The 17,079-nt window shown below is 41.4% G+C and overlaps 1 protein-coding gene across 4 annotated transcripts in view; it reads right to left on the reverse strand.

Moving 5' to 3' along the window:
• Positions 1-17,079, reverse strand: part of NPAS3 (neuronal PAS domain protein 3) — a 634,738-nt gene that overhangs the window by 411,749 nt on the left and 205,910 nt on the right. For 3 of the 4 annotated variants that reach the window (XM_068253452.1, XM_068253454.1, XM_068253451.1), the window contains exon 2: positions 10,681-10,740. The exons of the other annotated variant lie outside the window; for it this stretch is intronic. In XM_068253452.1, the coding sequence (XP_068109553.1) occupies positions 10,681-10,740 (60 nt within the window). The remainder of the gene's footprint in view (positions 1-10,680; positions 10,741-17,079) is intronic. 4 annotated transcript variants of the gene reach the window in all.

The following is a 17,079-nucleotide window of genomic DNA, read 5'->3' on the forward strand; positions in this document are numbered from 1 at the left end:
CAGGTTCCCGCTTCTTCACGATAAGCGCCACTTATCGTGACCTTGAGACTGTACTGTGTGTATCCTATTTGTTATTGCCTGAAGAAGCGGAAATATACCTGCGAAACGCGTTGCACTGTTTATTGGAGTATATAAATAAACTTGTTTGTAATAAAATTGACGGTATTATGTCTGCTTCGGGGAGATGAGTCCACCACCGCCTCCTGAGGGATTTTAAAGCTTTTAATACATTTTATTCTTTTGGCGCCTCTGTTCTCCTTACAAATTCATATCGAGACATCACCTTTAAATATATGGTAGGCAGTGGCATAGCAATAGGGCATGCAGAGGATGGGACCACAACTTGGCCCTTAGGCCAGATGGGCCCACAATGGGCCCTCCCTCAACTTCTGTATTAGCCCTTTAGTCAACCTTTTAAGGTAATGATTAGTTCTACAAATGTTTTAAATAGTGGTTATCAATAACAAACTGTTCCTCTCCCCTGCTTATACCTATAACATTCTGGCTGTCCTTTGCAGTTATGACTCCTGAGCTATAGGGTTTTAGCATTATAAAAAGCATTATGATGGTATGAGGAAGAAGAGCATAAACTGGTATTATGTTGCATAATAAAATGTCTGTAAAGAGAAAATAATACTTGATTGCGGGTGATTCAACCATGGAATGATGCAAAGCTGGGTAACAACAGGCCTGCAAAATCAGTACTTACACCCCCACCCCATTTCTTTTTTTTTTTTTTAAATTGTATCCATCCCATAGACTGCCTTGCGCTGCATCTGCGTAAATGCACCTGCCTAGCAAAACACAGGATAATTACGCAGAGGCACTAAAAAAATAAAAGCATCCATAAAAGTAAAATATTGCTTCTCTCTAATCACACATAGGTCAATAAAGGGCTAAAATATCACGACAATTAAGAATAACGACGTACATTTCTTACAGTCACTTTATTCAGCTAATACTGAACAGGAACATTCACTGAAGTGACTGGAGTCCCTTCCAGTGTGATGAATTAGCCCCATCAGAGACATAATCAGCTGGATTACAAAATGGCAGCAGACAACTGCACGTTACATGCATCTCCGCTGACTGCAGCCAGGATGCTTCTCCTACTCATGTTCTTAAACATGAAAAATACATGCTATAAAGCCCATCTCGTTGGAGAAAAAAGTGTTTTCTCACATCTGAGAGATGGAGACGTCAAAAGTTATTATGCCTGAAAAATAATTTCTAGGCTTCAGTACCTCTGACAGTACAGTGGCTGGCAAGCCGGTCCCTGCAGACAGCAGAAGCACACAGGATCATTATATATGGAGATTGAAGACGGAAAGCAGCCCAAAATGGATGCTTTGTGTGAAGGGGATTTTATCATCACTGCTGCTCTCGGCGATATGGGTAGATGTATTTAATATCACCTAAAGTTTTATAATTGCTTCATGGACAGGGGTATTTACATTCTTATAAATAGAGGAATTCTAGTTGAGCTATTTTGTGTTTGTTGGTTCTTTAGGGTTCACTCATTATACAGAGGCCTTGCTATCATTGCTTTATTACAGCAATAATCCAAAGGAAGCGGACATTCTTGCTAAAGGTTTCGTGAGGCAGAGTTATCAAAACAAGTGGAGCAATTGTTCAGATGAAGCATTCCGAATGGTCATTCTGAGCAAGCACTCCACGCTTACATTTTGCTGCGATTTCCCTGCAACGGCTTTGATAAATCTGCCCCACTGTTTTTGTGCGTGATTTATTTGTTTCTAAGGATATGGGTGTGCACATAGCTGAGTACAACCTTTTCATTTTATGCACAGAACCGTCCTGTGCGAGGCCAAAAAAAAGCTGAGGTGCCTATAGACATGACATGTCCACACCAGGACACCAATAATCAATGCAAAGCTGAAGACTCTGTGGTAAATACAGCTTGCTGTCTGCTGCAGGTTTGAGGAGGGTCACATGACCAGCTAAGTTGTCACTGGGAAGACTGACTAGAAGGATTTGGCTTTTACCTCAGAATATAGCATTTTATTGGATACCTACTTTCTGAATGACAATAATATGAATGTATATAGTGCTGACTTTTTCCAAAGCACTTTACAGAGATAAACATACACATTGAACATACATATGACTTAACTACAAATATCTCATCAATGGATGCTGCTATTCAAATAAGATATATATCTGTAGTATATAGAGGGTAATCCATGCAGTACATATCCCGGTTTGTTTTGGTAAAGAAAGTGACAGGTATACTTTAGCTTAGAGTTGAATTTCTGCGAAATGTTTCTTATGGGTTACCCTAGAGTATATGCAGTCAATAACCTTGAGGGACCTTGTGAAAGGGCAAAAGTTAAGACACTTACTTAAAGCGGATCCGAGATGAAAAACTAACTATAACAAGTAACTTGTTTATATATCTTATCTAAAGTTTAGATACAGTATATTACTATATTTTTGCATGTAAGGGCTTGTAATTAGTGACGCAAAACTGAAAAAACACACCTTTATTTCCAAAGAAAAAATTGTCGCCATAAATAGTGCTACGTTAAACTTTGTAATAACTGGGAAAAATGTGCAAATAAAATGTGTGGCTTTTATCCACAGTAGCATGTATTATTTAAAACTATAATGGGCGAAAACTGAGAAATAATGATTTTTTTTCCATTTTTTTTATTATTCCCCTTAAAAAGTATAACATAACTCTTAAAGAAATGTAACACCCAAAGAAAGCCAAATTGGTGGCAAAAAAAACTGGATCTAGATCATTTTGTTGTGATAAAGTTATTGGGGAATGAAATAGAAGGAGTGCTGAAAGGTGAAAATTGGTGTGGTCCATAAGGGGAAAACCCCCTCAGTGGTGGAGTGGTTAATCTAACAATAATTTCATGGTGTTAATGTCTGTTTTTGTTCGTTATACATTCATCTAATTATGATAAATGGTTAAGGTTCATCTGTTTACCTGGGTAGTGACAGATATCTTCCTTTTGGAAGGAGGTTCACTACTTCCACTATAGCATTAAATTCACCCCCTCCTAGTCATTGGAGGTGGTATAAGTCCATTGTCCTTATCTCTGCACATGAGAGCTTTGCAAGAAGGGGAGGGTGGCTACTCGCCTTTACAATATCTGCATGCTGGCTAGTATTGCTCAAGGGTAAAAGTCGAACACACACAACCGTATTGGGAATAAGGGAAAGCAAGGCTTGGGAGGGAGGGCATGTTGATACTTATGCCATCCTCTATAATAAAACCCAAGTGCCTCTGCGTCCCATCCCTGCACCTCCTCTGTGTCCCCTGTGTTTTGCGCTACTGCGCATGTGCAGGGAGGGACACAGAGACTGAGGAGAGCTGAGGGAGCACGGGGCCAGAAGGGGCGCAGGCATGCACATGCACGGTGACTGTGCGGCGGTGGCAGCGGTCATGGGGGAGGATAAAAGGGAAGGAAGGGGAGGAGAGGGAGGCAGGGTTTCAACCAGGCCTAGAGCCCATTTTTAAATGGCTTAGGTCTACTAGTTAAAAAGAATACTTAACTAGGTGGTATTAGTAGGCAGTCCTTATCCAGGTCATATCAGACTAGTTGGCTGATGGTGTAATGGTTAAGGGCTCTGCCTCTGACACAGGAGACCAGGGTTCGAATCTCGGCTCTGCCTGTTCAGTAAGCCAGCACTAATTCAGTAGGAGACCAGGGCTGTGGAGTCGGTCCAAAAATCCACCGACTCCGACTCCTCAGTTTAGGATTCCACCGACTCCGACTCCACGACTCCGACTTCTCTAATTTGCATATTACAATTTTGTTGATTAAAAGTATGTAACGTGAAATTCGTCTCTTAACTGCCAACGCTTAGGAATTTTACAAGACAACTGAAGTGAGAAGGATATGTAGACTACTATATTTATTCCCTTTAGACTAAAACTAGTCCTTGGTAAGAGTACTTGTAAAAGGTACAAACCGGAACAAAGAACATCTATCAGGCCCTAGGCAATGTAAGTGTGGGTACATGTAAGAATGATGTGCAGGTACTCTGCAGGGGAATGAGGAGATTGTAAACAAACAACACCTCTGTGTTCAATGTGCACAGCATTCTCAGTGGATTCCCTGCAGCTCTGTGGGGAGTGCATATGTAGAGTATAGTACTACTGTGTAACAAAGTAAACCTGAGACAGATGAAATTAAAGTTTTATACATACCTGGGGCTTCCTCCAGCAGCCTTCAGGATAATCAGTCCCTCGTTGTCCTCCTCCACCACCTGGATCTTCTGCTATGAGTCCAGGTACTTGAGCCAGTCAGGCGTAGTGCGCATGCACACACTCCGCCGCCAGGAGCATACTACACCTGTGCAGCACTATTGCGCAGGTGCAGAATGTTCCTGGCTGTGGGAGCGGCATGCGGCCGGACAGCGCTGACTGGCTGAATTACCGGGACTCATAGCAGAAGATCCGGGTGGTGGAAGACAGTGAGGGACTGATTAGCCTGAAGGGGGCTGGAGGAAGACCCAGGTATGTATAAAACTTTACTTTTCATCCGTCTCAGTTTCCCTTTAATTTGTAGTCACCAAACCAAATTTTAATAACATATCAAATTATTTGATTTCATCAGCAAAGGGAGTGCATACATTTGCATAAATCAGCATCAATGCAGAATTATTTCCATCTCGTTGACCATCTCTATTAGTGACACAGCTACACATCAGGCTTTATACTTACAGCATAGATGTTATTTAGTGTATATAAGAGATTCCTGTGTACACATCATATATACAGTCACAATCAGATATGTATATCTGACTTTAAAAATACGGGGACTGCTTTATTGAAGCAGCACAAGTAACTAATTTTGATTGGTTTATTTCATTTTTGTAGACTAAGCACAGCTATTACTGTATATATACATTATTTTTAATGACTATTATCTGAGAAATAGAACATTTTATCATATTTTCTATTTTAATTACAGTTACAAATTCATTAGGAGTCAGAGTCGGAGTCGGTGCATTTTTTCCCGACTCCGACTCCAGGCACCCAAAATTGCCCGACTCCACGACTCCGACTCCACGACTCCGACTCCACAGCCCTGTAGGAGACCTTTGGCAAGTCTCCCTTACACTGCTACTGCCAATAGAGCGCGCCCTAGTGGCTGCTGCTCTGCTCTGGCGCTTTGAGTCCGCAAGGAGAAAAGCGCAATATAAATGTTATTTGTCTTGTCTTGTGTTGACTATACAGGAGGTTTCTAAAGTAGGCCATACATTTATCTATTTTTCCTCCCGTTATCTGGCCAATTCAATCACTGTGATCGAATCTGCTAGAAATCGATGTAGGAGACAGGGAGTCCAGAGGGGAGGCAGATTGTGGCCCATAGCATTTCACTATATCAAACAATGCAATGCCGCGGTTTCATAGATTTTTAATAGCTTTCATACTGGAATCTATTAAAAATCTGTTCTTAGTGTGTGACACAGCCACAGATTTGATCAAATTCAACTCAGAGAGGGATTGATCAATTAGCCACATTATATGGCAATCCTACCACATATAGCCACTTTAAGTGTATGCTCACCTTAAGGTTCCACTAAGTCCCCAAGATGGATGCCCGCACTTATTTTTATCCGATGTCCAAAAAATGCTTCTAGTAGGATTTTTTTCCATGCATGCAAATTTGAAGCAGCCTACTGATTTCAAAAGGCTGCGATTCCACTTACACATTATTGTGCGGGGAAGGCTGCAAACCACTTCTAGTGGAAATTAGTTTTTTCAGGTAAGTGAACACGTATTTGTGCAACTTTATGAAATGAAACTATTGCAGTAAGAACTCATAAAAAAATTCCAGGATTCCTTGCTATAAGTTTGCGCACATGTCTGGAAAATCACAAGCATTAATACACTACCCTTTTGGCAGTCCTCACTATTAGCTTGCAAAGTGAAGGTTGCAAACTTTTGTTACCTAATAGTTACCTAATAGAATTTTTTTTAAATTCAGTCTAGATTTGCTGGATCATTTAGGCTCTCCAGCCCAGCCCCAAAGTCTCTGCTAGCTGTGCAGGAAATGAGATATTTAACATTTATATGACTTTGCTTAGAAATAGTGTTTAGTGTCCCTTCCCTTTAGTGTCCGCCGTGCCAAATTAATGAAGTTGCCCTGACATCCACTAGCAACAGTGACAGCCAGTTATTGCTGCTCCCTGTAACACTGCCCCATGAGCTTTAGTACCCAGTAGCAAGCTTAAACAATTAGAGGACTGGGCAGCAATGAATGCCAGAGGAAGCAATGCCAGGTCCGGCTAGCAGCACGCTGCTGGCAGCTCAGGATTTCACTGTAAATCAAAAGCAAGCCTATAATTTACAGGGAAACAAGAGAGAAGGGAAGCTTGTCACAGCTACACTAAGGATGTCACCATAGAGGTAATTACAACTATATCTAAAATTAGCATTTTTACATAAGAAACACTAATGTAAAGCAGCAATTAAATATTGGATAATTATACTGTGTAATTTTGTTTTCTTTGATGTGACAGTTTTGTATCACCAAGACACATCATGTTCTCAATTGCTCTCAGTCAATTAGACTTCACTGACACTGTCACAATTTCACCTTCCCGTCCCTGACACTCACATTCTGCTATTTCTTTCTACCGATCCTCAATACTCCTTGTTTAGGGTGCCGCGTTTAATACTTCTGGAAGTAGCCCTTCTGTGGTTCACATACAGTATCAGTCCAATAGTATTATCACCCAGTATTATCACCCCTACCTGAACTGGAAGGAACAGATACCACAGAACACTGATTCTGACATCTCTAAAACTGAGACTCTAGACCCGCATTTACTATTCAATGTGTGACTAGTCAGAGCCAAACCTGCAATGTGGAGACTTTATGTCCATCAACTGGACTTTATGAAGTGGGCTGAGTATGCTCTGGGATAACTATACAGGGAGTGCAGAATTATTAGGCAAATGAGTATTTTGACCACATCATCCTCTTTATGCATGTTGTCTTACTCCAAGCTGTATAGGCTCAAAAGCCTACTACCAATTAAGCATATTAGGTGATGTGCATCTCTGTAATGAGAAGGGGTGTGGTCTAATGACATCAACACCCTACATTAGGTGTGCATAATTATTAGGCAACTTCCTTTCCTTTGGTAAAATGGGTCAAAAGAAGGACTTGACAGGCTCAGAAAAGTCAAAAATAGTGAGATATCTTGCAGAGGGATGTAGCACTCTTAACATTGCAAAGCTTCTGAAGCGTGATCATCGAACAATCAAGCATTTCATTCAAAATAGTCAACAGGGTCGCAAGAAGCGTGTGGAAAAACCAAGGCGCAAAATAACTGCCCATGAACTGAGAAAAGTCAAGCGTGCAGCTGCCAAGATGCCACTAGTTTGGCCATATTTCAGAGCTGCAACATCACTGGAGTGCCCAAAAGCACAAGGTGTGCAATACTCAGAGACATGGCCAAGGTAAGAAAGGCTGAAAGACGACCACCACTGAACAAGACACACAAGCTGAAACGTCAAGACTGGGCCAAGAAATATCTCAAGACTGATTTTTCTAAGGTTTTATGGACTTATGAAATGAGAGCGAGTCTTGATGGGCCAGATGGATGGGCCCGTGGCTGGATTGGTAAAGGGCAGAAGCTCCAGTCCGACTCAGACACCAGCAAGGTGGAGGTGGAGTACTGGTTTGGGCTGGTATCATCAAAGATGAGCTTGTGGGGCCTTTTCGGGTTGAGGATGGAGTCAAGATCAACTCCCAGTCCTACTGCCAGTTTCTGGAAGACACCTTCTTCAAGCAGTGGTACAGGAAGAAGTCTGCATCCTTCAAGAAAAACATGATTTTCATGCAGGACAATGCTCCATCACACGCGTCCACGTACTCCACAGCGTGGCTGGCAGGAAAGGGTATAAAAGAAGAAAAACTAAAGACATGGCCTCCTTGTTCACCAGATCTGAACCCCATTGAGAACCTGTGGTCCATCATAAAATGTGAGATTTACAAGGAGGGAAAACAGTACACCTCTCTGAACAGAGTCTGGGAGGCTGTGGTTGCTGCTGCACGCAATGTTGATGGTGAACAGATCAAAACACTGACAGAATCCATGGATGGCAGGCTTTTGAGTGTCCTTGCAAAGAAAGGTGGCTATATTGGTCACTGATTTGTTTTTGTTTTGTTTTTGAATGTCAGAAATGTATGTTTGTGAATGTTGAGATGTTATATTGGTTTCACTGGTAAAAATAAATAATTGAAATGGGTATATATTTGTTTTTTGTTAAGTTGCCTAATAATTATGAACAGTAATAGTCACCTGTACACACAGATATCCCCCTAAAATAGCTAAAACTAAAAACAAACTAAAAACGACTTTCAAAAATATTCAGCTTTGATATTAATGAGTTTTTTGGGTTCATTGAGAACATGGTTGTTGTTCAATAATAAAATGATTCCTCAAAAATACAACTTGCCTAATAATTCTGCACTCCCTGTACATTATAGAACCCTGAACAAAACCTCTGTCTACCTACATGGCAACTTCCTGCAATGTGTGTATGTTAAGGAGAACTAGATAGTGCATTTCTGGACTGGGCACTAAATGACAAACAGAACTTCTAATATCTTTGTAAAACATTTTGTCATCCTTCAAATGTTACCAGCAGCAAAAGCTTTCTTATTCCTCAAACTACTCAGCTGTCTCATACTCACAAAAAGAATCACAAAGATAGCTAGAGACAGAGAAGAAAACTGTGGCACCTGCGGCTCTGGATTGAGAAGATGGACTGGGAAGATGGCGCACTCATATGAGCGGCTAGGGAGCAGCCCCCTGAAGGTAAGTAATGCTTGCCACCACTCCAATTAACCACCCCATTTACGAACCTCCCTCGGGGTGGTTTGTTTTATGGAAACCATGCTCAGGTCCAGAAGATAATAGAATAAACTATAAGTTCAGTGAACTGATTAACTAACATCAAAAAGAGGCCGACCTGCAGTTACTGTAGAGTCAAATTCATGTTAAACTGATCTATAAAGTCGATGTACAACAGCCCTTAAAGGGAATCTGAAGGGAAAATAAACTTAGGATATAATGAATTGTATGTGTAGTACAGCTACAAAATGGAACATTAGTAGCAAAGAACAGAGTCTCATATTGTTTCCTGTACAGGAAGCGTTAAGAAACTTCAGCTGTTATCTATGCAAAAGAGCTTCTCTAAGACAAACTTGGTTGGAGACAGCCCTTTTTTCTGAAGCAGTTATACATCAAAGAAACAGTGAGAGGCAGCTTCAGATAACGTTTTACTGAAGGGAGTTCAAAGGGTCATTAGCTCTGTTCTAGTTCATAGTTTAAAATATAGTATGTGGTTTGTAATTGCAAATATGACAGAATGATGCAATGTTATATATATATATAAAAAGCTATACAACTGAAAATAAATATATGAGACTATTGACTTTGCTACTAATGTTCTATTAAATAGCTGTACTACACATCCACGTCATTATATCATTTTTTTTTCCGCTTCAGTGTCACTTTACAAAATAGAACTGACAAGCTCTGTCAGGAAAAAGTTTTGTTAATACAGCTGGAGGTGTGGAAATGCCGACTGAAACTTAATTTAAACTCAAGCCATGACACCGGGAGTATTATTAAGAGAGGACAAGTCTGTTTCCTAAATCTTTCAAAGCTAATTAAATGGATGTTCTTCAAAGAATTGCAATAACTGATGTAACTGGTGTGACTGGAGAGATATACGTCTATGATATAGACGTACATATGTATATAAGTGTAACATGCTACTTACAGTATATGATTGTCTGAGTAGCCATATATTTACATGCAGTTTTGGAGTAGTTCCACTTTGACCCTTTCAAAGAAAAGCTGATCTGAGAGGGATATGCAGGTTGCCATATATTTAATTTTAAACAAGGCACATTGCCTGGCTGTACTGCTGATCCTATGGCTCTAGTCATAGACCTTCAACAAGCATGAAAATCAGAAGTTTGACTGCATTTGCTGCATGCTTGTTTCAGGTGTGGGATTCGGACCCTAATGAAGCATGAAAGTTCAACAGGACAGCCAGGCAACTGGTATTGTTTAAAACAAAATAAATATGGCAGCCTCCATATTCCTCTGCGGTCAGTTGTCCTTTAAAGAATCTCCTGTACAATGTGCTACTCTGACATCACTGAGCAGCACAACAAGTGTGCATCACCTAGAATCTAATTACAGAAAAACAGAAAATATAACTTTATTCTGAAGAATGCTATAAGCCAGAAGGTCAAAGAGGGAATTAACACCTTTCTCTACAATGCTGTTCACTGATTAACCTTGTCTCTATTGACTGGGCACGTATCATCCCATGAAATAATCACACTAATCTTCACTCAGCAGCTTTGGCTTCTGCCTTGCTCTGCGGTTCATCCGCCCCCCTCCCAGTACCTATCCCTAGTCCTATAGATTTATTATCCTTCTATATCTTTCTTAGAGCTTACGTACAAGTTCCTCTAGAATTCTAAATACATCCTTTCTTTTCCATAGTTTTATATAACTTAAGCTGTAGAACAATAGTGTATCAGCACCTTTGTGAAAATTGTCTAAATCAAGTGTCTGTCTTTTTGTTAATGTAGTCTGGATATACAAGTAGGTGCATCAAGCTTAAACGTTTCCCCTTCCCGACAATGAATAATGATGAGGTACCTTAGGTTGAGGTCTGGAGGACAGGGGACTGGACATGCGCTGATAGGCCTGGAGGCTCCCCTGCCATGAGAGAAAAACAAATTACATACATATGGCAGGAGAGGCAATATGCAGCTTAAAACCCTATGAATTCACCCACCTCCTTCTGTCCTTAATCGCTAATAAATATACCAGCTATGACTGAACAATACGATTCTCATATGCAAAAACACAACTTGGGGTTGACTTTAAGTACAAGTGGCCTGATGACCTTCATCTAGCCTTGTCTGTTCTAACTTGCATATACTGGCTTCAAGAGTGTGAAAAACCGTCAGTTATCTAAACATGGAAATGAATGCCTGTTACATTGGACACCACCAAGAAAAATGAATCAGTGTACACATCCTAGATTTTAGTCAGCCCACAATCCTTCTTTATTATCATTAGTGAAAATCTAGCCAGAGCACAGGTGTGCCCCATTGCCATTGCCCTATCTAATGTTAGACATTTTGTCTTGTTTTTGTATTTCCCAGAGTGGGACACTTCCTGCTACACTTCCTGATCATCTCCTCATCACCTGACTTCCAGCAGTTAGCCGAGCAGCATGTCTGAACACTAATCAGTGCTAGACTGTCCCCTGTTTTTAGTAACAAAAGCATCCATACACTGAGCGTTAGCCTACATCCAGCCAAACACAAACTAACAGAGATCTTTCGAAGACTTTTACACACACACAGCCCAAATACATGTACATGGTAAAATGAACCAGCATCCATAGTAATTACATTTGTGAACTTGCTATTTCTTATAGGCTTGTTAGGCTTAATATTTATGGACTAGCACTGCTATTGGTCCACACTCATATGCATAGGGGATGAGGGATTAATGGAGGTTTAGGGACCAGGGGTTAATGCAGCTGATTTGGGGGGGGGGGTACTCTCGGGCTCTTTTTTCATTTCTTTCGTTTAAAACTAAATGAAAAAGTAGAACATTTGTTTTCCTTTAAAAAAAATCATGTAGCTGGGCTGTGTTATAAACATTTTCCTTTGACAGAAATGTTCATAATACATTAAATACATTGTGGCACGCAGTACAAGCACGGGTGCAGCAATTCATTTGCTGGCATGCCCTGTCCCATTGCTGATATCCACAATCCAGTAAGTGAATCCCCATAAAGATATCATACAGCACTCCATGCGTGCGTGTGGATTCTCTCTGCTTTGTACGTTTGCCATTTGCACCTTGTACCTATATGGTGAATCGCCCTTTTAGTGATAGTACTACTGCAGTCATATGAATCATCCAAAGCTAGAACTTCTAGGACAATCTAGGAAAAATCTAGGGCAACCTTAATGTATACCTGACCCGAAGCAAAGCCACTTAAGGTAAGCACAAAGGTATGTTTATGCTGGATCCACATATCTCTGTGTGATGTCAGTTTCCCTCCTCCTTCCCACAGGTCCCTGTAATCACTCCTGGCTAAAGTGAAACTTGCAGACAGGAAGAGGCAGGCTTGCTGCAATGTTCCCTCCTATCACCCTCCCACTCACTCCTCTTCCCCTCCCCATTCATTCCCCTTAAGGGAGGATATAAATGCTGCCCCACCTCTAATACTGCAGGTATCTAGCACAAAAATATAACTGACATCTGTGGTGACAAAATATTTAAATACCATAATATGAATGACTGTGTGCTTGTATTGTTTTTGTCAGTGTCTGTTACGCAACTACCTAGTCATATTCCTTTTAAGTGCAAACTTATCTGGCCAAATAAAATTGATTCTGATCTAACAAGCACTGTACTGCTGGTCGGTCTCCCTCCTTCCACCATCCCTCTCATTCCCATCTAGGAAGGGAGGTGTCAACATGGTGCCATTCAGCCCCAGCACATGGATGCATGGAGTCGGAAGGGGAAGTCTGAAGGCCAGAGGAGGGGGAGGAGTTATGATGACAGGCTCCTGGGGAGTGCTGGGAGTGATCCTGTCCATTGGATGATAAGGGACAGCGGCACTCAGGTGAACCCAAAATGAGTGAATGACCCAAAAGAGCTGCTGCCCAAGTGGAAGGATGTGCAAAAGGAATAGGAAGACTTCTTATACTGTAGAGGGGGGAGGGGTTGGGGGGTGGGGGGTTGAGTTGTTTTCACCAGTCCTCACAGCGAACAGATCAAACAAAGCAGTCATCTTATTCCTTCACTTTCTTCACATTTCTGCTGCTTCCATTTGAGTGGACTGTGGAGACAGGCACATGTCATGTCTCAAATGACTCCTGTGTCAGTCATTACAGCTCCTCTTGTCTTTACTGCTTTGTGGTTGACCCTCTATGCAGCTGAGGCAGCAAACCACAGAGTGGTGCGGTAAAGGACACAGACGGACATTATTCCCCTGAGGCAATCTACGCTGGTTTCAAGAAAATATTTAGCTAGAAACAAAATAAATCTGCATCCTAATGGAGAATCCCGTTAAAAGCCACATAAACATGCCATAAATCCTGTCCAGGCTGTATCTATGCATGCGTCCTCACTGGAGGTTACTGAGTCATGGATGCTTTTACATGCATTGAATTCACACTCACTTATCAGGATGCAAGACAGTCCCATAAAATAAAGGACTATTAGGAAGTACGGGTGAGGTGAGCTTGTACTATAATTAAATGAGAATACAAGCATCTGTTTAATAAATGTATCCACCTAGTTATAGAAGTTATTGTAAATGATATATGAATACCAGTCTCCCCCTACTTCTAATTAGAGATGGTCAATAAGATGCTAACTATTCCTGGTTGGATGCCTTTTTAATGCAAATTGTGTGCAGCTTGGAAATAGGCCAATCACAATGCACAGGAAGTGCTTCTGATTGGGCCAATTCGAAGCTTATTTGCATACCATTTCCATACAAGTCAGAATTATGAACATCTTTTATTCTTTTTTGAAAGACTGCTAAAATCAGCAGTCCCTGCTTCCGTAAACATTATCCAACATAGAGTTTGTTAACATGCACTGACTTGCAGAGGATGATTGGTTAAAACCCTTGTTAGCAGTAATAAGAAAGTTTTCACAGAAAGAACCAAGCCATTCTTCAGTTTTATGAATGAGATTATTATCATAAGATATGTTTCATACAGACTTTAGAGAATTCTCTACCACAACACAAATTTGTTACGCTCTCGAGCAACAGTTTTGGCACAGGCACTGTACAGACAACTCGCTGGGTTCCTAGTAGACCAGCCCATTCTGTCCTGTGGGGGAGGGGAGAAATGAGTAAACAGGAACTTCTGAGAACAACTGGGTGTTCCAAAGAACCTTCCAGGAAAAAAAAAACACTGGGACGCTAAGAGCTCAATATATTGTAGTATATAAAGTGCAAGGATTGGATGCAAGTAATATCAAAAAGAAGGGATAACATAAAAACCCGGATTGGCTTGTAAGCAAGCATCAGCATGTGGAGAACACCTGTCTCCACTTGGTTCAGTGGAACCTTCTCAGGACTCAGTCCCACTCAAAAAAGAAACAAGTAGATACAGTTATGCTGTGACTGTTAGAATGTAAGTATACTTGAATTCTAGGCCTCAGGTACTAAAGTCTAGTAAAGACTTGAGATGCAGGGTCTCTTTAAGCATAGTTTATCGGAGAGAAATTATGCAGTCATTTACAAGAAACATGTTCCTCTAGATGGACACATAATATGTTTTCAGGTCTAACTGTACCCACAGTTAGACGATGAAACGGTAAACAAAGCCGCTATTTGGAAAACATTGCATTCCTTGCAACTAGGTCATAAAGCACTGGTATATTAGATGATGATGTGGGTCACATGCCCATGCCCGCCAATTGTAGGCTTGGGGGTATGGCTCGGGTGATGTCAGAGTTTAACTCTTTGATGCTCATATAAAAGAGGGAGACCGGAGGGCAGAGCTGCTTTACTTCGTCTTCTGCATGCTATCCTGCTTTTTACGCTTCCTATTTAGAATAATAGCTTCATGTCTGTATGCTGTAAATATATATGAAGTACATAGGACACAGGAAAGACTGTTTATACTCTGAAGAAATCAACATGTAACAAAAGATGCCTGATTGCTGAATAAACCCCTTAAAGGTGAAGGTGGCTGTCTCCGCTCTATCTCCTCTATGCTGTCGCTGTGAGTTGCAGCTCTAATGAGTTGCTGGTGCCGGAGTAAAAGGTGTGGTGTGCTGTTGCCAATAGCAACCAACGTATAGGTTCTTACAGTGACCAAAATATCAATCCTCCCAACAACTGTAAAAATATTGGAAAATAGATTAAAAGAGGGCCCCAAAAATAAGTAAAATAATTAAACACCTGCATGCTTGCGGTGTGACACATTCCGACCGTCAGGACTACGCACTGCATGCAGTTTGTTACTGGGCGACACATGTAATCATTCACACTAGTTAGTAAACTGAAATGCATTACAATGCATGAATAAAAACTCATGAATTGGTTTGTGAGTTGTTGTGCATTTCTATGAGTTTTTCACTCCCAATGAGTTTTTCACTCCTATGTAACTATGTAACTATGAAAAGTTGAAATGCATTTGCACAGCAACTCAATGTTGTAGTGTGAATGATAAAATGACAGTCTATGGACTTCCATGTTATCATGTATGCACACTATGTGCAGGGAGTCAAAACTCTCTGCAACTCACTCATTGTGAATGAGCCCTAATTCTATGGACTTTATGTTGCACTGTTTGTGTTGCGTTGCATTAAAAATGTGCGATGTGACTTTCTATCATCGGCGCGTTGAGAGCCAATTTGTCTAAATTCACATGGTAATGGATATAGTGTAAAAGTAGCCCTAACACATTTTATTCTTATTCAACGCAACATCCCAACAAAATTGTAGGAGTTCTCCATTAAAGTGGACCTTTAGGCTGCTTTAACAGTGAGACGTTATAGGTGCACGTTAGTGCAGCAATGAAAAATCAATGGGCTGTTCACAGTGCCCACGTTGCGTTACACAGTAACGCTGCACGTTCGTTTGAAGTGCAGCATATTGTGCGTTCTAGCGGCTTAACCTTTTGCCGGCCGCGTCACGCCGATGGGAGTGGCTGCGGCGGCAGCCCCAGGACCGCCTAACGCCAATTAGCGTAAAGTCCTGGGGCTCTGTTTTGAATGGGCGCATCTAATTCTCGGAGGGCGGAGCTCCGCCCCCTCTTCAGCCTCCGAGCGGCTATTGCCGCTCGGGAGACTGGTAGACGGCGTAATCGCCGTCTAATTACCCCTACAGCGCTGCGATCAGCAGCAGTGCTGTACTGGGGACAGCCGTGTGACACGGCTGTCCCCTCCTGAGCCACGGAGGTGATCGGCTGTCATAGGCTGAAGCCTATGACAGCTGATCACAGGGATTGGCCGGCGGGGGGAGGGAGGGAGGGGGGTTTACAAGAGAGAAAAAAAGCACACACTTTTTATTAAAAACAAAAATAAACACATACAAATAAACAAACAAATACTGGGGGGCGATCAGACCCCACCAACAGAGAGCTCTGTTGGTGGGGAGAAAAGGGGGGAGGAATCACTTGTGTGCTGTGTTGTGCGGCCCTGCAGCTTGGCCTTAAAGCTGCAGTGGCCAATTTAATGAAAATGTGCCTGGTCTTTTGGGGGGTTTAACACAGCAGTCCTCGAGAGGTTAAGCCGCGTTAGACTGTTTGCACATGCTCAGTATGGGTGTTTTTTTTATTTTGTGGGCGGAGAGGAGGCGGGGAGAGGCCGCTACGTAGCCAGGCACATGGCTACTTATTATTCACTGCACCTGCAGTGTTTACTTCCAGGAGCGGCCGCTGATTGGCTGTGGTCTCCGCAGCGCATCCGACAGAGCAGGTGCACCAAGAGCTGCTTTTAACGTGGCTCTTGGTAGCGTCCTGCTCCAACACCACCAGGCGTTGCGTTAGGGGCACGTTATGCACCCTATAACGTGCCCTAAACGCAACATCCTGGTTGGAAAGTAGCCTAACTCTTGCACAGGACAAAGGAAAGCATAGAGAAATGCATCCTGTATGTATTTATAGAGTTTAGCCTGTCTGAAGGTGGCCACACACGATACAATAAAATGATCAGATTTTATAGCATTTCGATAAATATGATCGCGTCTCCTGAAAAAATCAAAAGCTTTTTTTTCATTTGACTGAAAAATTCGATCAGATTTCCCGTTTTTTTCGATTTTTATTGATCTGGAATGCTGGAAATTTTTCTTCAATTTTTCTAAAGATTGTATGGTGTGTGTTAGATCGTCAATTTATTATTATACACACCCTAGCAATTTTCTCAGAGTTTCCAATCATATTCATCATAATTGGGGAAAAATTGAACATAGGTGTGTGGTACATTGGTCATATTTTTGAAATGTTACAATCAGTCAGAAAATTTGATTTCAATTATTAAATTGAACAGATATTTAAAAATTGT

Source organism: Hyperolius riggenbachi, chromosome 9 (genome assembly GCF_040937935.1).
Source record: "Hyperolius riggenbachi isolate aHypRig1 chromosome 9, aHypRig1.pri, whole genome shotgun sequence".
NCBI classification, from domain to species: Eukaryota; Metazoa; Chordata; class Amphibia; order Anura; family Hyperoliidae; genus Hyperolius; species Hyperolius riggenbachi.